Here is a 19765-nt window from a genome sequence, read left to right on the forward strand (position 1 = left end):
TGCTGCTTCAATGTACGGTCTCTAGCTCTTAAATTAAGATCAACATCATGAACAACAGCGGAACCAGGTAGATAACTTAAGATCGTTGGTGGTGTTCTCTTATACAATGCTTCATATGGTGTCATTTTGATGGCTGAGTGATGACTGGTTTTATACCACCATTCAGCCCAGGGTAACCATTTAGACCATTCAGTTGGTTTAACACTAGCAAATTAACGTAAATAACATTCAAGAGTCTTATTTGTTACCTTTGTTTTGTCCATCAGATTGAGGATGATAAGCCGAGCTTCTACACAGTTGAGTATATTGAAGATCAAAATACGCCTCCCAAAACTTGCTCATAAATATGGGATATCTATCGGTGATAATACTCTTAGGCATTCCATGTATACGCACCACCTGTCGTACAAACACATCAGCTATGTGAGTAGCAGAATAAGGATGTGCAAGAGCTATAAAGTATGCATATTTAGACAATCGATCCACAACCACTAGAATTGAGTTTTTTTTTTCGATTGGATGGTGGAAAACCATCAAAATATCTATCCAAACATCATTAGAAATGGCAAGTGGTTGTAATAATCCTGGAGGAGCTATGGATTCAGACTTACTCCTCTGACAATCATCACAGCGTGCTATGAAGTTCTTAATCGAATATTTCATTCCTTTCCAGTAAATTTTTTGTTGAAGACGTTTGTAAGTACATAGAAAACCTGAGTGACCTCCTAATGGTGTTGAATGCAATTCTTGAAGAAGTTTAAGGCACCAAGATAAAGTAGAGATTACCACAATACGATTCTTGTGTCGTAATATACCATCAAGAAATGTATAATGAGGTTTACTGGTAGGCTGTTCTTGAATCTATTAAATAAGAATTTGCATTTCGGCGTCATTTTTTGTCTCTTCAATAATGGAAGTAACACCTGAAAAAATTGGTGTAGTAATTGCAGCAAAAGTTGGCCCTGTATTACGGGATAAGGCATCTGCTGTAACATTTTCTTTTCCCTGTCGAAAAATGATCTCATAATCATATCCAAGCAACTTACTTAACCATTTCTTTTGCTCCATAGACGAAATTTTTTCTTCTAAAAAATATTTCAGACTATGATGATCAGTGTATATCTTGAAATGTCTTCCAAGTAAATACGGTCTCCATTTTTGAAATGCAGAAACGATGGAAAGAATTTCTTTATCATATATTGATAAATTAAGGTTTTTACCAGACAATCCTTTGCCGTAGTAAGCAATTAGCCTGCCATATTGCATTAAAACAATGCCCAAACCATTCCCAGAAGCATCACATTCCAAATAAAATTCTTTTGAGAAGTCACGAAGAATCAAAACTGGAGTCATAGTTAATGCTTGTTGGAGCAGGAAAAAAGCTTTAGTTATATCTTCAGTCCAAGTGAATGCATCCTTTTTTAATAATTGAGTTAAAGGTGCACAAATTTTGCCAAAATCTTTGACAAATTTTCTATAATATCCATCTAAGTCTAAGAATCCTCTTAATGCTTTAATTGTAGTTGGGATAGGCCACGATAAAATTCTTTGTATCTTCTCATATTCGATTGCTACTACTTGAGATGAAATCACATGGCCAAGATATCCAATTGACTGTTGAGCAAATGTACATTTCGATTGCTTAACAAATAATTGATATTGTTGTAAAACTTCAAAAACTACATATAAGTGCTCCAAATGTTCTGACATGTTCTTACTATAGATCAGTATATCACGAAGAACACCCGAACAAAGTTTCTTAAGTAAGGCCTGAAAATATGATTCATCAAACTGTGAAATGTGTGTGGTGCATTTGAAAGTCCAAACGACATAACCAGAAATTCATAATGACCATCAATAGTTCAAAAAGCAGTTTTAGGAATGTCTCCTTTGTATAATCTTATCTGATAATATCCAGAGCGTAAATCCAGTTTTGTAAAAATGCATGCTCCATGAAGTTCATCTAGTAATTCATCGAAAATTGGGGTAGTAAATCGATCTTGGATTGTTAACTTATTTAAAGCTCTATAATCAATACACATGTGCCATGAACCATCTTTCTTTCTAACCATTAATATAGGTGAAGAAAAGGACTGGAAGAAGGACGTATCAAACCTGGTTGTTGCAGCTCAGAAACTATTTTCTCAATTTCATCCTTCTGAAAATGTGGGTATCGATAAGGTCGTACAGTGACTGGAGAAGAACCAGGTACTAAAGGAATATGATGATCATGAACTCTTGCAGGAGGAAGTGATTCTGGAGTCTTGAAGATATCAGCAAAATATGAAATTAGCCGTTGAATCTCAGGTGGTATTGTTGGAGGAGGAATGATTGAAGTATTAATTTCAGATAAATGTAAGAAGACACCATAAGTTTCTTTTTGAAGTAATCACTGCATTGTAGTAGCATCCAACATCATTAATGTGGAAGAATTATTACAAAGTAATTGGATATTTGCGCTGCCAAATCTGAACTTCATCAAGGGTTTCTCAAAATACCAAGGTATTGGTCCTAAGGTACTTAACCATTGTACTCCTAAAACAACATCACAACCACTAATATTCAATACGTTAAAATCAGCCTGGAATTGATGATCTTGTAATTGAAATGGCACGTTCAAACACAGACCATGGGTGCTTATTATACCCCCATCACCAACTATAACACTCAAGGGTTTAGTTGGAGAAGTAATACGAAAACCACAATGCTTTTCCATAAATAGACTCATAAAATAATGAGTTGCACCAGAATATATTAAGAAGGTAAGTGGTTGCGCTTTGGAAAACCCATTGATTCTCATTGTTGAAGGATTAGTAGTACCCATTAGTGAATGAAAAGATATTGAAGGATCGTCTATCTCTGTAGTAGAACTTTCATCAGTAAGTGAAACAACAAGTTGTTCATCATCGAGTGACTCAGAATTTTGAGGATCATCTAATAATAGTAAGCTAGGCTTCTCATACACATTCCCAGGCTGGAAAAGTTTGTCAAAATTAAAACGAAGTCGTTTTTCTTGTTTCTCCTTCATTGCTTCCCATGAAAGCTTTTTATAACCTGGAGGTAAAGGGGTTTTCTTTATCTGGGGATTGGAAGGGTTATATTGTTTAAACTGGTTGGAACGTGGTGTAACAAAACCTCCTCTTGGTTTAGTGCTTTCTTGAAGGATGGGGCCAAAGTAGGTGGTTCAAGTAGTTTAAACATAGAACCAACCTCGGGTTTCAAAGAATGGATAAACAGATTTATCAAGTGTGATTCAGGAAAGTCTACAAAATTCAAAAGACGTTCAAATTCGGGGATGTGATCTGTAATCGTACCTTTCTGTTTAATAGTGCTAATTTCCATTTTAGCATCAACAAATTTGTCAGGAGAAAATAGTTCACGAACTAGAGAACAAAATTGGGGACAAGTTGGATTTATAATGGTGGTGCGCTTCCAACGAAAGCATGCATTAGCATCTCATTTAAGGTGAGCAACAACAAGTTGAACCTTCATATTATTAGCAATGGTGTGCCAAGAGAAATACTATTCAGCTTGAAATAACCATCCATAAGGATCATCCCCATCAAAAGAAGGAAACTTCAGATTAATAGTTGGTGCACGACTCGGTGTTTCAAGAATTCCAGCACCATTAGTATGGGTTGTACGATGAGTATGATCAGGAGAAATACCATCATTGGTTTTAAGCTAAGGAAAAAATTCCTAAAATATATCACGCAACGAATTTTTGAGTTCTGACCAGATGGCTTGAGTCAAACTTTTTGTAAGAGACTTTTTGTGTGGATCAAGATCAAGTTTCCGATTAGCTCTATCATCTTTACGAGCTAATTTTTCCTCTGTACGAAGTTGCTTAACTGCAGCTTCATCCAACTCGCGATATTTGGTGATAGTGTCTACCAATTTATCAATCTTCTCAGTAATGCCTTTAATACCAGTGTTTACAAGATGTATTTCTTCGGTGTAAGTCATTGTAGAAAAGAAGAAAAAGAAAAAAAAAATTGGTCGAGAATTGGGCTAAGATCTAAACCTGCTCTGAACCAGGTGTTAGGGTTCTTGACCAAACACTAGGTATACATTAAAGAAAGCTTAAGAACCCAAGATAAACCTTTTGAATTGGAGGTTAACCACCTTAAGAGAATAATAATTTGAGACAGAGAATAAGAAGAGTATAAAAAAAAAACTGACTTTTATTAAAATTGTACGTCTTAAAACAATCATGAATCAATTATTTATAGTTTTACTTACTTGGTGAACACGGAAATAAAATGCATTAAAAGAATCTAACTCAAACTAGGAAACAACAAACTAAATATAGTAAATCTAAATAAGGAAAAAAGGTGTATAGTGTTGGTGTAGCAACACTCTGTTTCTCTCTCCGGAGACCATGATTCTTCTCTCTTCGGTGATTGAAAGCCAGCTTTATTCACCGGATTCACCATGGTTTTCCCTAGATTTCTTTTATTTTTTGTTTTCCGGTTGATTTCCTTTTCACGGTGTTGCTTTTTTTTCTTTTCTTCGCGGCACCTTGTTTTGTTGTTTTTCGTTTTAGAGTTTCAGTTTATTTCTTTTTTTCTTTTAGAAATTATATTCAGCTTTCATGGATAGGGAAACTAGGGATTCCTATTCCAGGTGACAGTCGATAACAACCCACCCTTCCTAGGGGCTTGAGGACTATTCTTATTCATCTCCCGTTACAGTAGATACTGCAATCAACAATGGCTTCTGCCATTTCCCTTGCAAGGGCTTTGATGTTTGTCCTGATGGTGTTAATGGAAGGGGTTATGCCAACGGATTATTTTTGAGGCATTTACAAGATCGACACCTCTCTTCTGAAGATAACAAGGCCAACTGCATGGAGCTGATTGTCAAGAATCTGCAGATACACCATGCCTGGGAGAGGGTTCTTGGTTATCTTCTAATGTGGCTGTTGTAGATGTATGCATCTACATGCCTGGAAAATTCCATGTAAGGGGCGGGAAGAAATTTTTCATGGGGATGTTGTTGCAGGGAAATTCAACGGCGCAGTAACAGAGTTTCTCATTACGGTTTTGCTAAGCCTGTTGAGGTAGGTGTTGACTGTTTAGAAACCTTAGTTGGTGCAGTTTTTTATGTTTCCGCGGGATATGGATGTGATGATGTTGCAGAGACTGTTGGGATACCTATAGACTTTCTAATGCTGCATTCCAAAGGCAATCACCACAGTGACTAGCATTCCTCATCAATGCCGGCTACCCTTTTCAAGATCGCTGAAAACTTGCCTTGACAAGGTTATCGGAAACCCTACCAACCCCACTGCTTGGCTGCATCTTATTATTTTTCTTATCTGCACTCTAGATCTATACAGACCGAGGAATTCAACTGAGGCTAAATCTGGTAATCGGAAACTTCTACAGTTGTTATCATTAACCATTCTTCATCTGTTTGGAAGGACGTCAACGAATGTTTCACTCTGATTAGAAAGATGATACAACTTCCATTCTGTAGAGTGTCTAGACAGAAGATGTGAAGAAGCATGGCATAGCTAATATGACAGCTTGCCTTAAGAAAATAAGTTGTGGTCATTTTTCTGCCGCTATTCGTGTGCTTTCCTCCAATGGAGTTGCACCATGTAATAACCAAACTTATGAGGAGTTGCAAGATAAATATCCAACAACGCCTCCTCATGCTATTCCTTGTGACGATGTTGTAGTTGATATAGTTCTGGTGGAGTGATAGGCAGTTTTATGGGCTATTAATAGCTTCCCGGTACATCTTATGGACGATATGGCCTGCGGGCGTGACATTTAGTTGATGCGTTGAGTGGGGCGGCGGAAGCTGTGGCAGACGAAATACTCGCTTAGACTACAAGGGTTGTCAATCTTTGGTTGGATGGAAAATGTCCTACGGAGTTGGGTGAATTCATAGCTAGTGCGTCCTTAACACCGTTACTCAAGCCTGGAGCCGGCATTAGGCCCATTGCAGTTGGAACATTTTGGCATAGATTGGTTTCCGAAGTGGCTGTTTTCTCTGTCTGAAAGATATAACTTCTTATTTAGGTTATTACCAATTCAGAGTTGGTGTACCTTCCGGGGGTGGGGGTGGGGGGTGGGGGGAATATTTTTCATGCTGTAAATGGCCTAATTGAGATTAAAGGTCACTCAGACACGATGTCGATGCTACTCATTGACATCTCTAATGCGTTCAACATGGTGAGCATATCTCATCTCATCAAAGAGGTTCGTCTTCATTGTCCAGGTATTTCTCGTCGGGTTGAATTTTGTTATTGCATGCGACCTGCTAAGCTCTATTACGACCAATATATTTTGTCTTGTGCTCTGGGAGTCCAGAAGGGTGACCCTCTCGGTCCCTTGTTATTTGCTTTGACTCTTCACCCTCTAGTGAAGACTATTGCTTCCAGTTGTAAACTCGATTTGCACGTCTGGTACCTTGATGATGGTATAATCATTGGTGATACACTTGAGGTGTCCAAAGCCTTGTGCATAATAGAAACTGAAGGACCAGGTAGGTGTTTACACCTCAATATAAAGAAAACGAAATTCTTTATGCCTTCTATTGATCTTAGAAGTACCGTTGATGGTGTGTCTCCCTCATGATATTGGTAGACCGTCTAATGGTGTTAAACTTTTGGGTGGTCCTGTGAGTCTGGATTCGAATGTTATTACTGATATGATGTTGAACAGAGTGAACAAGACTGTTCAACTTATGTGTTCCATCAAAAAAATCAAGGATCCTCAAAGTGAGATGCTATAACTTCACAATTGCACCGGTGTTTCTAGATTATATTTTGCTTTATGAGATACCAATCCGGCATCCCTTTAACAATCCACTGAGATTTTCGATGATCGATTGCTCAAGTACTTGAGACTTCTTGTCACTGGTGATGGCTCATGTTTTAGTCCTTTACATCAGAGATTGGATACCTTTCTCATCAGGGATGGTGGCTTGGGCATCTATACCATGGCAGAAACCCGCACCTACGGTTATCTTCCTTCTCAGAGTCAGACGGCCTCAGTGCAAAAGGTGATCCTTGGTAACTTATCCTCAACAAACAAAGGTTTTGCTTATTAGTTGGCTCTTCAGAACTTCATTCAGGTATGTGGACTACCTTCTTCTTATTGAGTCGATGATACTACCCCTCCCCCCCTTTACATGCACTCTCTGGCAGTTACTTATTTTGATGCAACTAAGAAGAAAGTCCCCGACCAATTTTCTATGTCTGCAAGATATTCCATTCTGTGGCAGTGTACCAGAGTTAAGCATGCACAAGATTATTTATTAGTTGTACGTATTAGTGGGATTAATCAATGTCTCGGGCCGAGAAAGTTCAGAGTTGTTCTTTGCTACCACCTGGGCATCCCATTTTTTGTTGAGAATGGTTTATGCATCAAGTTGCAACATTCATATGGATATTTTTGGAGATCACGCGCTTCATTGTGCTAAGGATGTTGGACCTAAGTTTCGACATGACTTTCTACGCAATGCAATCGATGAAATTTGTTATAAGGATGGTGTACCTGTGCGTAAGGATGTTTCCCTCGGGTTCTGAATATTGTCAATATTTTATACGTTCTTCTCCACAAATAAAATCACAAAAACACATCAAAACTTAGAATAAGGAAAATAAATCATGCATTACAAAAGAACCAAAATCTATAAGGGTTTAGTTTGTTTATCTGGGTTATCGGTATTACATCTTGGATTGTTATTTCCCTGTTCGTTAATTCGCTAGACCTGACCTGGCTATCGAACCCTATCATGGTAACATCTGAGACATACTTCAATTTTCCTATAACATCTGCACAAAAAAACTCTGATTGTTATTTCCCTTTTTTCCAATTCGCTTGTCCTGTCTTTGATATCGAACCCTATCATGATAATATCTGAGAAAGACTTCAATTTTCCAATAGCATATGCACACAAAAATTCTGTAGGTACCCAAGAACACTGTTAAGCGCCGCAAAATCAACTTAGCGAAGCTTGTGACCTAACTTAGGGAAGCTTGTGACCTTCTCGTACATTCTGTTTTCTGTCTACATGCTTCAACTTCTTCCTACTTTCTTCTTGCTACTTTAGTTGCAGAAATTAAACCTACACCTAAAAAACGCGGACGAATATCAATTCCATCACAAATAATAATTAAATTTACAAATTGTAGACATGAAGATTATAATAGTCCTCACCATATCCATTAAGATGATCCGAATATTAATTTACAAAATATGATGTCTTTTCTCTTTTAGATAATTCGTATTTAAAAACAACATCAATCAGACAAAAAACATAATCAAAACCATAAAATTAAACAAACATCTTAGCCAAAACCTATTCGAACAAAAAACAGATAAAATTTTGAGATACAAACTACTTCAAGACGTGGAATTTCGGTTGAAATTGAGACAGAAGCTTGGATTTGATGCAAAAAAAAACTTTGAATTAGGGTTTCCAAGAAAAGTTCCTGGAGATGCAGAGAGAAAAGAATAAGGGAAAGCTTGGTAAGAAGTTCGTTTTATTTTTGTCAAAGCACGAAGAATGTCAGGGCGGTCCCAATCTTTCCTGACCTTCGAAGTCAAAAACCCATTTGGACGACGGGAACCGCATGATGGGCCTCTCTGCTCAATCATGTACACTCTTTGTCTCTTTCATCACAAAGACAAACACCATTATTTTTTATGACAATGATTATGTTTCTCATCACCGATATATATTCGGGGTAGAGGTGTAAATTGGAACGGGCCAGCACGTTTATGGCACAACACAACACAACACGTTAAAATTCAAACACAGCACGGCGTAGCACGTGACCGGCTCAGCACGAGCACAACAAGTTTGTTTAATGTCTGTGTTGTGCCATACAAATAGGCACATCGGTACAGCACAACACGTGGCACGTGTTAGCACGCAGCACAGCACGACACGCAAAGAAAGCACGCCACGTCATGCGTAAAATACTACACAATACATCACATTCGATGCATATTTCACTAAAGAATCATTGTTTTAACCAATTTCTGACATTTTATTTTCGTTATGCTAAATTATTTAATATAATAATACATGTACTAACTAAAATATCTCAAAAATATTTATTTTGGAAAACGTAAAATAAGTGTGCTAGCACAACACAGCACGGCATAGCCCGTTTATGTATCTGGCACAACACAATACATCACGTCATTAAGCACAACACAACATAGCACGTCTGAATCTCTGGCACAGCCCATCACAGCACGCTAAGCACGTGAATTCGTGGGCTGGGTTGTATCGGGCCGACACGTTTTACACCTCTATTGGGGGTACATAGTAGCTTACACTTTCGATGGTGTAGGAAGATAGGCTAAGAGGGTTGCAGATAAAAGGGTACCATTAGTGCTTTTAGGGGTATATACAGGAGCACCCTTTTCTTAAGAGTGTTTGTAGTCTCGGTGCCTCTCTTTTTCTTTTATGGAGTGTTTGTAGTCGTATCTTTAGTAGTATATAGCCTTCCACCAAAAGCCAGATTCATTGATTTCTATTTTTCTTAGGGTTTTGTTCCTACATTATTGTGGTTGCATTGTTTCCTTTTGTTCCGTAGCTTAGGTGATTTTTCATCTCGCTTTGTACTTGTAATCTTCGTTCGCGTCTTTGACGTCTTCGTTCGTGTCGATAATTGTTCAGCGATAAAATGAATAATTACTCCATAATCCGTGAATTTGATTCTTGATAATCTGTAATTTTTGTTTGTGCATGATTTCGTTAGTGCAGGTGCATAAGGTTTTTCGCGTTACGTTGCTATATACCTGAAATTTTTTATGATTGTGATTCTATCCACTGGAGATATTGTTGAATAAACCAGAGATAGGTAAAAGTATCTAGAGATGCCTATTTGGTTTCAACCTGGTGGTATTTTAGATGCAATCAGTATCAAATTTCGGGTTTGGAATTTATATACTTAGCAATGTGGTCCAGTTCAGAAATAAAAAAAAACAACAACTAGGCAGCCTGGGAAACAAAGCTTTGAAACGGTAAAATATCTTCAATATTATAGGTTCTCTTCCTTCTAATCAATCATAGAAGAACTATCAGTGGTACCAAAATTGTTAAAATTCGCTAACAGCAACCACTATCAAGTGGTAATCATCCCAAGCATCAACTACTATCAGTTCTGATAAAAAAAAAAGTTTGTAAGCATCTTAAGTATCAAGCGAGGTAGGTTCTGTTCTTGGATTAGCATCAACTACTTATCTACTTCTTGGACTTCCGCAGCCTGTGGTAAGGTTTATTGTTCTTTTCATCTGCAAGGCGGGTTCTGACATCCTGCTGAATACTCAGGGGTATCTCATTGATGTCCTTGTATTCATGCATTCCATTATACCTTAAATGCGCCAGTTGATTTGCAATGTCATTGACCTCTTCGTATGCAGCAAATACTGTGACGTTATGCTTCCTGACTAACAGCTGCATTTCTCTATAAATGGATTCGATGTGGAGTGTTTTACTCATCGCTTTATCCTTTACAGCTTTACAGTCAGTCTCAATCACAATAGGCAGAAACCCATGCTCCTCAGCATAGAGAATAAGTTCAGACACACCTTTGACCTCGGCCAGAGGGCTGGTTGGTGCTTGGATTTCTTTGTTGTAGGCACGCACATATTCTGCTTCATCATCACGAATAATTCCTCCAACCCAAGCGAGATCAGTCCCGTCCTTATAACTTGCGTCTGTATTGCCTTTATAAAATCCTTTAGGTGGATACTTCCACCAAACCTTGAAATACTTCTGAGGCACGCTTGCATATAACCGGACTGGCTGTGAACTGAAAGGATTAGACTCCCCGATAGTAGATACATATACTTCATATGCAACAACAAGATTAGGACAAAGAAACCTCACAGCTGAAGTAAGCTGCAGAAACAATTAAAACAAGACGGATACAACATACCTCTAGTATGACCCATAAGACGACCAATTGGAGCTCTGAGAACAGCCGTCAATGCAACAAGTGGTTCCTGTATCACAGATAATACGAATTAGTGCAATGCATGATATGAATTAAGCAATAAACATGGATGAATAAGCAATATAACAATACACAATACTGAACATGTTTCGAATAGGATTTCCTTTGTCAACAAACTCAAGACAGATAAAAAAGACAGTGATCGGAATATTAATTTATGTCCAAGGGAAAGACAGCGACCCATAAGATTCTTCTTATTGTCCTTATTATACAACAGATGGTCCACACGTTTATTGTAACAGAAGTGAAACCAGAAGTAAAGTTAGTTAAACCACCTCAGGAAGTGGTTACAAAGATATACATAAACTCAAGATAGCACTTCAACATATTGATCAAGGTTTAACCATTGGTAATACAGAAAACTTCGTTGTCTATCATCGGCACAGAGAATACTATGTGACGATATTACTAAAAGGAAAGAGACGGTTCTAGATGAGTCTCATTTTTGTCTTCCATCGTAACTTATCTCTGAAAGCCTAATTATTAAATTAACGTTGTTAGGATGTAAAAGTAACAACATCCTAATAATCCTATGAACAAGTGCCAACAACAAAGTTGGTTAACATAATCAACAACAAGAATAACATATGAACTAGCATTTTTCAATTTACATAGAATAACAATGTATTCTGCAAATGGAATATCCAGTATCTAGAACCATGATGTAAAAAATCAAGAAAGTTTGAACGGCTAAAGCTTATGTTGGTTCGTCAATGACTTAAGAAAGTCTGAACAGCTAACTTAACACATCAGAACTTTAAAAGGTGTTACAATCTCACTTCGGGGTCCCAAATTTGCACTGGCATCATGATATATTAACATGAAACAGTCAATGTAACTGCAGTGAAGTGTGACACTGGTCTTTTGCATTCCTTTTTTTGGCAGAAATCATGTGAACCATGAGCATTTTGTCTACACTGAAGACATGTTACATCTACTTGAAACATACCTTGCGCCCAAAAGGCAAGACTGGCAAAAATTCCAGCCCTATATCCCTTGCTTCATCATTACCTTCCAGGCTCAATTTCTCGTCACCACCAAAATACATGGCACATATACGGTCAGCGGGTAGTTTACACACCTGATCATTAAATATCATTAGCTAAGTACCAAATTCTCAATCTTCCATAAAGATTACAAGAGAACCAAACAAAATTCCCAGCATAGCATGTGTTCAGTCACTGAGCAACGAAACTAGAAAAGCATACAAGAAAGCCTATTCCATCAAAACAAGCATAATGAAACAGAAAACGTTGAAGTATTAAAACTCTACAAGTTCCACCGAGCAAACCTGTGTGAGAAGCTCCAATGCCCATGAAATAGCTCGTGATTTGAAGCAATCTCCAAAGGACCAGTTACCAAGCACCTCAAAAAATGTTCGATGATGAGTATCTTTCCCAACATCATCCAGATCATTATGCTTCCGACCAGCATGAATACGCTTTGGAGTACTTAAAGTCTTGTCCAGAACACCAGTTCCTAGGAAAATTGCTTTGAACTGGTTCAGGCCTATAAAAACCATAGCATGTTATGAAACCACAATATCCATGATAAAGAAATAATATACTAAAGGCTAAATCCAGCTCTCCCCTAAGATTTTGTTTGAGTACATAGCATCACAATCACATACAACATATATTTACGTAACTGAAATCAAACCCACCTTCTCGTTGAGGATCAGAAAGAAACTTCCCATCGAAAGGATCCTCGCCTTTACCCACGCAAGTTGATTGCCTTAAGCCAACAACAGTCGTATGGAAGGCCCGCGTCAGAAAGATTTAATCAAAATACACATCGCATTCTAACTTATGAGGTTTTTATTTCATATTATGGACATAGAAACATCCAGATCTACAAAAACATCAGCAAAGAAAGATTGGAAAAAAAAAAAAACAAAGTAAAACCTAAACCCAATTTTCAAATCTTAACTAAAATAACTTGCAAATCAACAAACCCTAAAATGATCAAAACCATAATAAAAGAACAAAAACATAACCTAAAACCCCTCATTTACCTTCTTAGTGTCATAGTCATCAACGAAAACAGCAGGAGGCCGAAATGTAGTGATGAAATGGCGAGATTGATACGAGAAACGCGATGATGATGATGATGATGAGAACAATGAGGTCTTCGAGTTTACTCTTGAAATCAAATATCCTACTCTGTACATTTTTTTACAATATCTCTTTGCTTTTAAACATTCTTCCCGTTTTCCTTCCCAATTTTCTTTCTCCGTTTATGAAGACGAGAAAGAGAGGAGGAAAGGAACAACAACGTGAAATGGTGCGATGAATGAAGGAAGTGGTGAAATAAATAAGTGTCAGAAATGGGCTTACTTCCTCTTCTGAAAATAAAAGCCCGATTAACACGGGAGTTTTTGAACACTTTCCTGAACACTTTTTTTTTTTGATTTTGGATAGGATATTCCCGGCGTCATTAGGGGCGATCCTGGAAGAATTAGGGACGACTATTTTATTCCCAACTCATCGATAAAGTTATGGGATGTCCAAATTTGCAGAAATTACCTAAATGTCCTTAAACAATCGGTAGTTAGTAAAGTGCTATTACCTACCGATTATTAATATTATCAATCTTCTGGCCGTTAGCAATCGGTAGATAGGGGAAGTTCATGAATAACTTTATAAACCACCGATTATTCTAGTTCCCAAATTCGAAAAACTTGATATTTTAGCAAAAACAAATGTTTGGGCAACTTAATAATCGGAGGTTACGTTACCTTATTGACCTACTGATTACTAGTTTGTTTAAGAATGGGTTATTGCCATAATCGGTATTAACATGTTATATCTACCGATTGTTTAAGTATAAAACTCAAATTTTTATCCATTCTGGAAAAAAATGAAATTGGGGCAACCATCTATAATCGGTAGCAAATGAACATCATATTCCTACCGATTATATAATTGCCGACCTAACCTTTAGGCGATTAAAACTGAAAAAGCGGGGTTCTAACAACACCACCCTATATTTCTCTTAGCAATTTGTATGGACTAACTCCGAAATAGTTTCTAGAGAATCAACTAGACAATCATACTCAATCTAGGTAAAAGTATCTCAAGGAGTTAATATCTCTCTAGTTTTGATTTACTACGCATGTCATGTGTCCGATGCGGATATCGCGCCAATACTGACGTACGTGTCGGTGCTTCATAGGCAAGAGTTAATCTTAGATATCGGAAGCAAGAGCATCTTGCTTCATAAAAAATTTCTGCGTTTAAATGTCATTGTGAAATTTATTTTCCCCACCTAACTTCTAGCTTTATACGACTTAAAGGGTATTCAAATCCCTCTTATGATTGTGATGACATGTAAAAGAAAATATTTATCGGGTAAATCAAAATTAAACTTATTTATAAATGTAGCTACACCGTTATTATTTGCAGGTTTTATAAATGTATCTACACTATTTTTTCCTAACTCATCTCAGTCGTCTGTGTAAAGCCCGTCCCAAATTTTCAAGGGTGTTTTGGTATTTTTGTGTCATGATTAGGTTTCCATCTAGTATATATTCACACTTATGTGAGAAAAAAAGAAGAGAAAAGAGGTAGCCCGCACAAAGAAACAGGTTTCCATCTAGTATATATTCACACTTATGTAAGATCAATAGTACCAGCACATACTTTTCCTAAATCAGAAACAGGTAAATCATGCTCACATTCATCGAACAAAACATCAAGACCTAAATCGGTATCATGATTGTCCGAAGTACTCAAATCATCATCAGAAGAAACAACATATTGTGACTTAGGCAAGGAATCAGACACAACAAATTCATTTTCAATCATGGGAACATTAGTGTCTACAGAAGATTCAATTTTCCCTAAGTCATGCGTATCTTCACAGAACAATTGTACAAACCCCATATCAAAATCAGAATCATTTGAATGATAATGAATATTAGAATTAGAAGAAACAACATTCATGAAGGTCGAGGCTGAGAAGCCATATGTTATTGAACCAAAAGGTTCCACAATATTTTCAGAATTAACATGTTCTTCTATCATAACATCATCATCAGAATCATTATAATCATCATCATGGTAACATGCATATTGGTCCTTATCAGCAGTTGAGGTGTCCTTAGTCAATTCATGTTCCTCTAAATTAGGTTAATATTCAACATCACTATCATGAATGGGACTAGACACTTCATTAGGGACAAACATCTTATCATGAATTTTCTCTTTTTGTAAATGGAGCAAAATCTGATCTAAATATGCATGAGTTCGTGACACAGATCTAGCAACATTTTTCTCACTGATTCTAAGATCTTCTATGATAGATTCGTAATTCATTGGAGTACAAAATTCTTCATGTTCAAGTTGTGGTGATTGGTACATATGTGCATGGTCATTAGGGTTTATAAAAGATTGATCGCAACCCTCAAAGGATTGATTATGGTCCCAATGACTACCAGTCTCATAATATGTGGGCATTTCATAATTTGGATTTTCATGGTATCCTATAGATTGCCTAAAATCATGCAAAATATCACAATATTCATCAGGGTGATCTAAACCACCACATAAGGTACATGCATAAATTTCAGGTTGTCTAGGTTGATACATGTGTGAATAGTCATTAGGGTTTGCAAATTGAGGCTCATGACCTTGAAAAGGTCCATAATATTCATCCCTATAACTATTGACATCATGGTCTGTGAGAGGTTCATAGTGTGAATCTTGCCCGTAAGCAAGTTCTCTAATTGATTTGTTTTCATTCCCATTTGCAGACCAAAATCCATACATCTTTAAATTTAGGGCCGAGGTGATGCTTTTAAATGGATGGCAATAAAATCAATGATGCCCATCAAACAAGTTATATAAACAAAGCAAGCCCATAATTTAAAGAAAAAGAATAAGCCAAAAGTTTGGTTTTTAAAGGGAAGGGACGAAGCCCAATTTGGTTTAAAGAGGGTTTTGAAAAACAATTGGATTTGTTGGGTTTTGAAAAGAAATTTGGTTTTAAAATGGGAGCAAAATTTTGGTTATTGGGAGTAAATTTGGTTTTAATTGGGAGAAAAATTTGGTTTTTAAAATTGGGAGCAAGCCCACATTAGTGGAAGAAGAGTTTTGTGACAAGGCCCAGCTGTTGGGTTTGGATTGTGCAGCCCACTATTGGTTTTAGAAAAGAAACCCAAAAGTTGTGTGTAATTGTGAAGAGCCCACAAGTTAGTTAAACTTTGTACTTTTAGGCCCACTGTTGGGCTTGGAAATTGCTTTGAAACTTTGATTTTGGTTGGCCCATTGTTGGCTTTGGAAGTGGGTTTCAAAAAGTTTGAATTTTTGATTTTTAAAACTCGAGTCAAGCCCACTGTTTGTGAGGCTCAAAATTGTTTTTTTTTTTTTTTAAATTTTGAATTTTTTATAAACCCACTGTTTGATTTTGAAAATGAAGCCCAGAAGTTAAAACTACAAGCTCATTCAATTTAAATAAACCCACAAACAACTTAATTACAAGCCCAAACAGAAATTGTCTTTTAACACAAGCCCACAGTCCAAATTTAAGGTTACAAGCCCAAAAGTCCAAAAGATACAAACCCAATAAACAATATTACAAGCCCATAATTCAAAAATACAAGCCCAAAAGACAGAATTTTGGTTTAGGCTTACTGTTTTGGAGGGAAGCCCAATTGGGCTTTGGTCCCTTTTTGTTGCACCAGCCCAGTTGGGCTTTAGTGCAATTGTTCACCTCCAACAGCAGCACCAGCCCAGTTGGGCTTTTCCTTCTTCAACTCCCACAGCTCACAGCCCAGCAGGGTAATTGGCTCTCCTCTTTGGCTTGTGAACATCCCAGTGAAGCAGCACCAGGATCACCTCCAACAGCAGCACCAGCCCAGCAGCAAGGTACCTGGCAGACCCAACATCAAAGAAATGCAAGAATACAAGATGCAAAGCTAAGATAAACAGCTACCGTATGCAAGAATGTAATGATGCAGTAATGATGATACAAAAATAAGGTATGCAAAGCTAAGATAAACAGAGCTAAGATAAACAACTAAGGTACAATAAAGATGACAAGTATGATGCAAATGTAGTGATGATATGAACTGAGTTACAGGACAAAAATGCAGCTACAGGTGATAGTGAAAAACAATGAGAAGATGCAGCTGTAGGATGTATCAATAGCAGTGAGATGGATCACAGTGATGCAAGGTGACAGATGACATGACAGTGCAAGCTAAGATGAAAACTAAGATGAGATGACAGTGCAAGATGATAGTAGAGAATGCAAGTTGAGAATGTACTAATGCAACAGTAACAACTATGAGCTTAAGAAAATGCTAAACAGTAGTGCAAGATGCAAAGAAGCTAAACAGCAGCAAAATGCAAGATGGCTAGATGAAACAGCAACAGTGAACAACAGGTTGATATGCAAGATGTTGGCAGCAAGTAAATACAGGGATCAGTAGTTAACAGTTATGTACAGTGAGAAGCAAGGAAGAAACAGCAAATGCGCCGCTACCGAGTCCCCGGCAGGGGCGCCAAAAACTTGGTAGCTAGGAAAAGATTCCTAAACTATACTATGTAATACCTACAAGTGTACAGGGTCATGTTGAAGCAAGTGTGCAAGTAGGGGAAGTCCACAGGGACAAGGAGGGTGCAAGATGTTGTTTTCCTAAGTTTTCCTAAATGATTCCTAAACTAAGTGACAATAAATCCTAACTGACAGAGAATTGGGTGGAATACTAAGGTCTTGAATCTTCCTCTTGCTTCTTACTAAGCTTCCTAACCTTCTATTGCTCTTATCCCCTTGGTTTTGGACAGGGATACAAGTTCCAGCTTGTATTTATTCCAGGGCTCATAAAATTCAGCAATCTAGAATAACACCTAGAGTTCTCTAATCCTAATCAGTAGTTGGCTAATTAAAGTACAACTCAAAGATAATTTTAAAGCCTAGTAGCTTCTAGATACCTTAGTCATGAAAATCATATAAGATACAACATCATTTTAGGAAGTCAGTGACAGAGAGTGTTGAGGTTTCATATCAACCTCAGTGTTGATGTCTAAAACATGCTAGAGATACAAACTACCATGTGTGTCAAACAATGATGTTCTATCAATAACATGGTGACATAAAGAGATGAACAAACATGAGCTGTTAAGATTATGGAGTTGAAATTGGAAGCAAGAAGACTTAAAACTAAAACAGTAATTGAAACTAGACTAAATATTAACAGAAATTGAACTGAATTGTAATTCAAAAACCTAAAACTACACTACTGACAGTAATTGAAATTGAAATTTGAACATAACAATAATTGAAATTAACTATGAATGGAAATTGAAACAGGACAATTACACTAGAACATAGAAATAAGAACATGAAATTAAATTGAAGTTCAAACAAAACCCTAAACAGGACATGTAATGGAATTAAAGTTCAAACAAGATAAAACCTAAAACTACCCTACTGATACTATAGCTAATCCAGGCATGCCAAATTCAACACCCAACAAATCAATTTATACATGCAATCTTTTAACCCCAAAATCCCCAAAATCATAGAATTAGGGTTTCATAAAAAAATCAAATTAAATCTTACCTAATCTCTGAAATCACTCAAGTGCGTCGACCCATACTTCAATTTCTTCTCCTGCGTCTTTTGCTGCCTCCAATTGCTTCTATTGATGGCTTCTAACTACTCTCTCCAATTTCACACACAAACTGTTAGGGTTTGGGCGACGTGTGAAATTGAAAAGGTAGTTTGAGAGACATCTTACACAGAGGTGATGATGGTCTTAGGGTTGATGTGATTAGATGGCTCTGGTGGTGGTTGGAGAGGCGTCAGTGAGTTGGAAGAGGCGGATAGGGTGTTGCAGAGAGGGAAGGGGGAAGAAGAGAAGAAGAACCCGATAGAATTTTGTCTAGGGTTTGTTTGTTTGGGTGAAATAGGGTTAGGTGCTTAGGTGTTACGGAATATCAAGTTTTGATGATCAGCGAAGAGGAGATGTTGGATGAAAAGATGATGGATGGATCCAACGGTACGATGGAAATGAGCGTGGGGCGATGTGAGATATATCAAAACTTGACAATTCAAGATGGAGTTAGGTATTATGATGTTAGAAAGGAACATCAAAGATCGATGAACTCAGATGAAGCGACCGTTGGATGATGGAATGGATCCAATCTGACGGATAAGGAGAGAAGCGGGTTTGGGCTTGGATTTTAGGCTTTAGGAAATGGGTTTGGGTTTAGGAAATGGGTTTGGGCTTAGACAATCTTGAGCCCACTTCTTCTTTAAGAACAAATTTTTCCTTGTTAAGTCCATTTTTATCCTTGAGTCTTCCATACCACATTCTTCACTTCTTTCCGCTAGAGTTTTCGTCGGCTTTCTCCCGTGTCTTTGCTCTTTTCGCTCCGCAACTCATCTAGTCTTTATTTTGTACCTAAAAATGCAAAATTAATTAATATAAAATATTTATTCTTGAGGATAGTAAAATACAGAATTCATTACAAAAGGCTAATTAATGGTATGCAAAATGGGATAAGTGCCAATAAAATGATACAGAAATAATGCAATATTTGGCACCTATCACATAGCTAGTGCAGTAGGGGGTATAGCACGTGTTGACCGCGTGGAACGAATGTGTGTAGTTCTTATAGCTAAGCATGAGTTTTTGATTGACCTTTTTGTGATGAATATGTCTGGTTATGATGTAATCCTAGGTATGGATTGGTTATCTGCTCATCATGCTGTTTTTGATTGTTTTCAAAAACGTGTGACTCTTCACTCGGGTGAAGGGTCAGT

At 37.3% G+C, this 19765-nt stretch overlaps 1 protein-coding gene and 1 long non-coding RNA gene across 3 annotated transcripts; both read right to left on the reverse strand.

Moving 5' to 3' along the window:
- Positions 1-9989: 9989 nt before the first annotated feature.
- Positions 9990-13289, reverse strand: LOC113316279. 2 transcript variants are annotated; one of them, XM_026564493.1, is made up of 6 exons: positions 13008-13289; positions 12657-12727; positions 12285-12502; positions 11943-12074; positions 10916-10982; positions 9990-10778 (listed from the first exon to the last, which is right to left on the reverse strand). In XM_026564493.1, exons 1-6 carry the CDS (start codon positions 13025-13027, stop codon positions 10219-10221), a joined length of 1068 nt encoding a protein of 355 aa, XP_026420278.1. In that variant the 5' UTR covers positions 13028-13289; the 3' UTR covers positions 9990-10218. The 2 variants fall into 2 exon arrangements, with proteins under 2 accessions (XP_026420278.1, XP_026420277.1); XM_026564492.1 differs by having other exon boundaries at positions 9990-10826.
- Positions 13290-16419: 3130 nt separating this feature from the next.
- LOC113316282 lies at positions 16420-18855 on the reverse strand. Its single transcript, XR_003342990.1, has 2 exons — positions 18560-18855; positions 16420-16864 (listed from the first exon to the last, which is right to left on the reverse strand). It is a non-coding gene; the product is annotated as an uncharacterized LOC113316282 (long non-coding RNA).
- Between the last annotated feature and the right edge of the window lie 910 nt (positions 18856-19765).

The sequence above is a fragment of the Papaver somniferum genome, chromosome 10 (assembly GCF_003573695.1).
Source record: "Papaver somniferum cultivar HN1 chromosome 10, ASM357369v1, whole genome shotgun sequence".
Taxonomy (NCBI): domain Eukaryota; kingdom Viridiplantae; phylum Streptophyta; class Magnoliopsida; order Ranunculales; family Papaveraceae; genus Papaver; species Papaver somniferum.

What these genes read in the sequence shown, in the direction of transcription:
- LOC113316279 (XM_026564492.1), bottom strand. Translation starts at nt 13,027, where the DNA reads ATGACTATGACACTAAGAAG. An exon ending in ATGACTATGACACTAAGAAG is followed by an intron (nt 12,728 to 13,007) that starts GTAAATGAGGGG and finishes TGTTGGCTTAAG; the next exon opens with GCAATCAACTTGCGTGGGTA. An exon ending in TTCTGATCCTCAACGAGAAG is followed by an intron (nt 12,503 to 12,656) that starts GTGGGTTTGATT and finishes TGGTTTTTATAG; the next exon opens with GCCTGAACCAGTTCAAAGCA.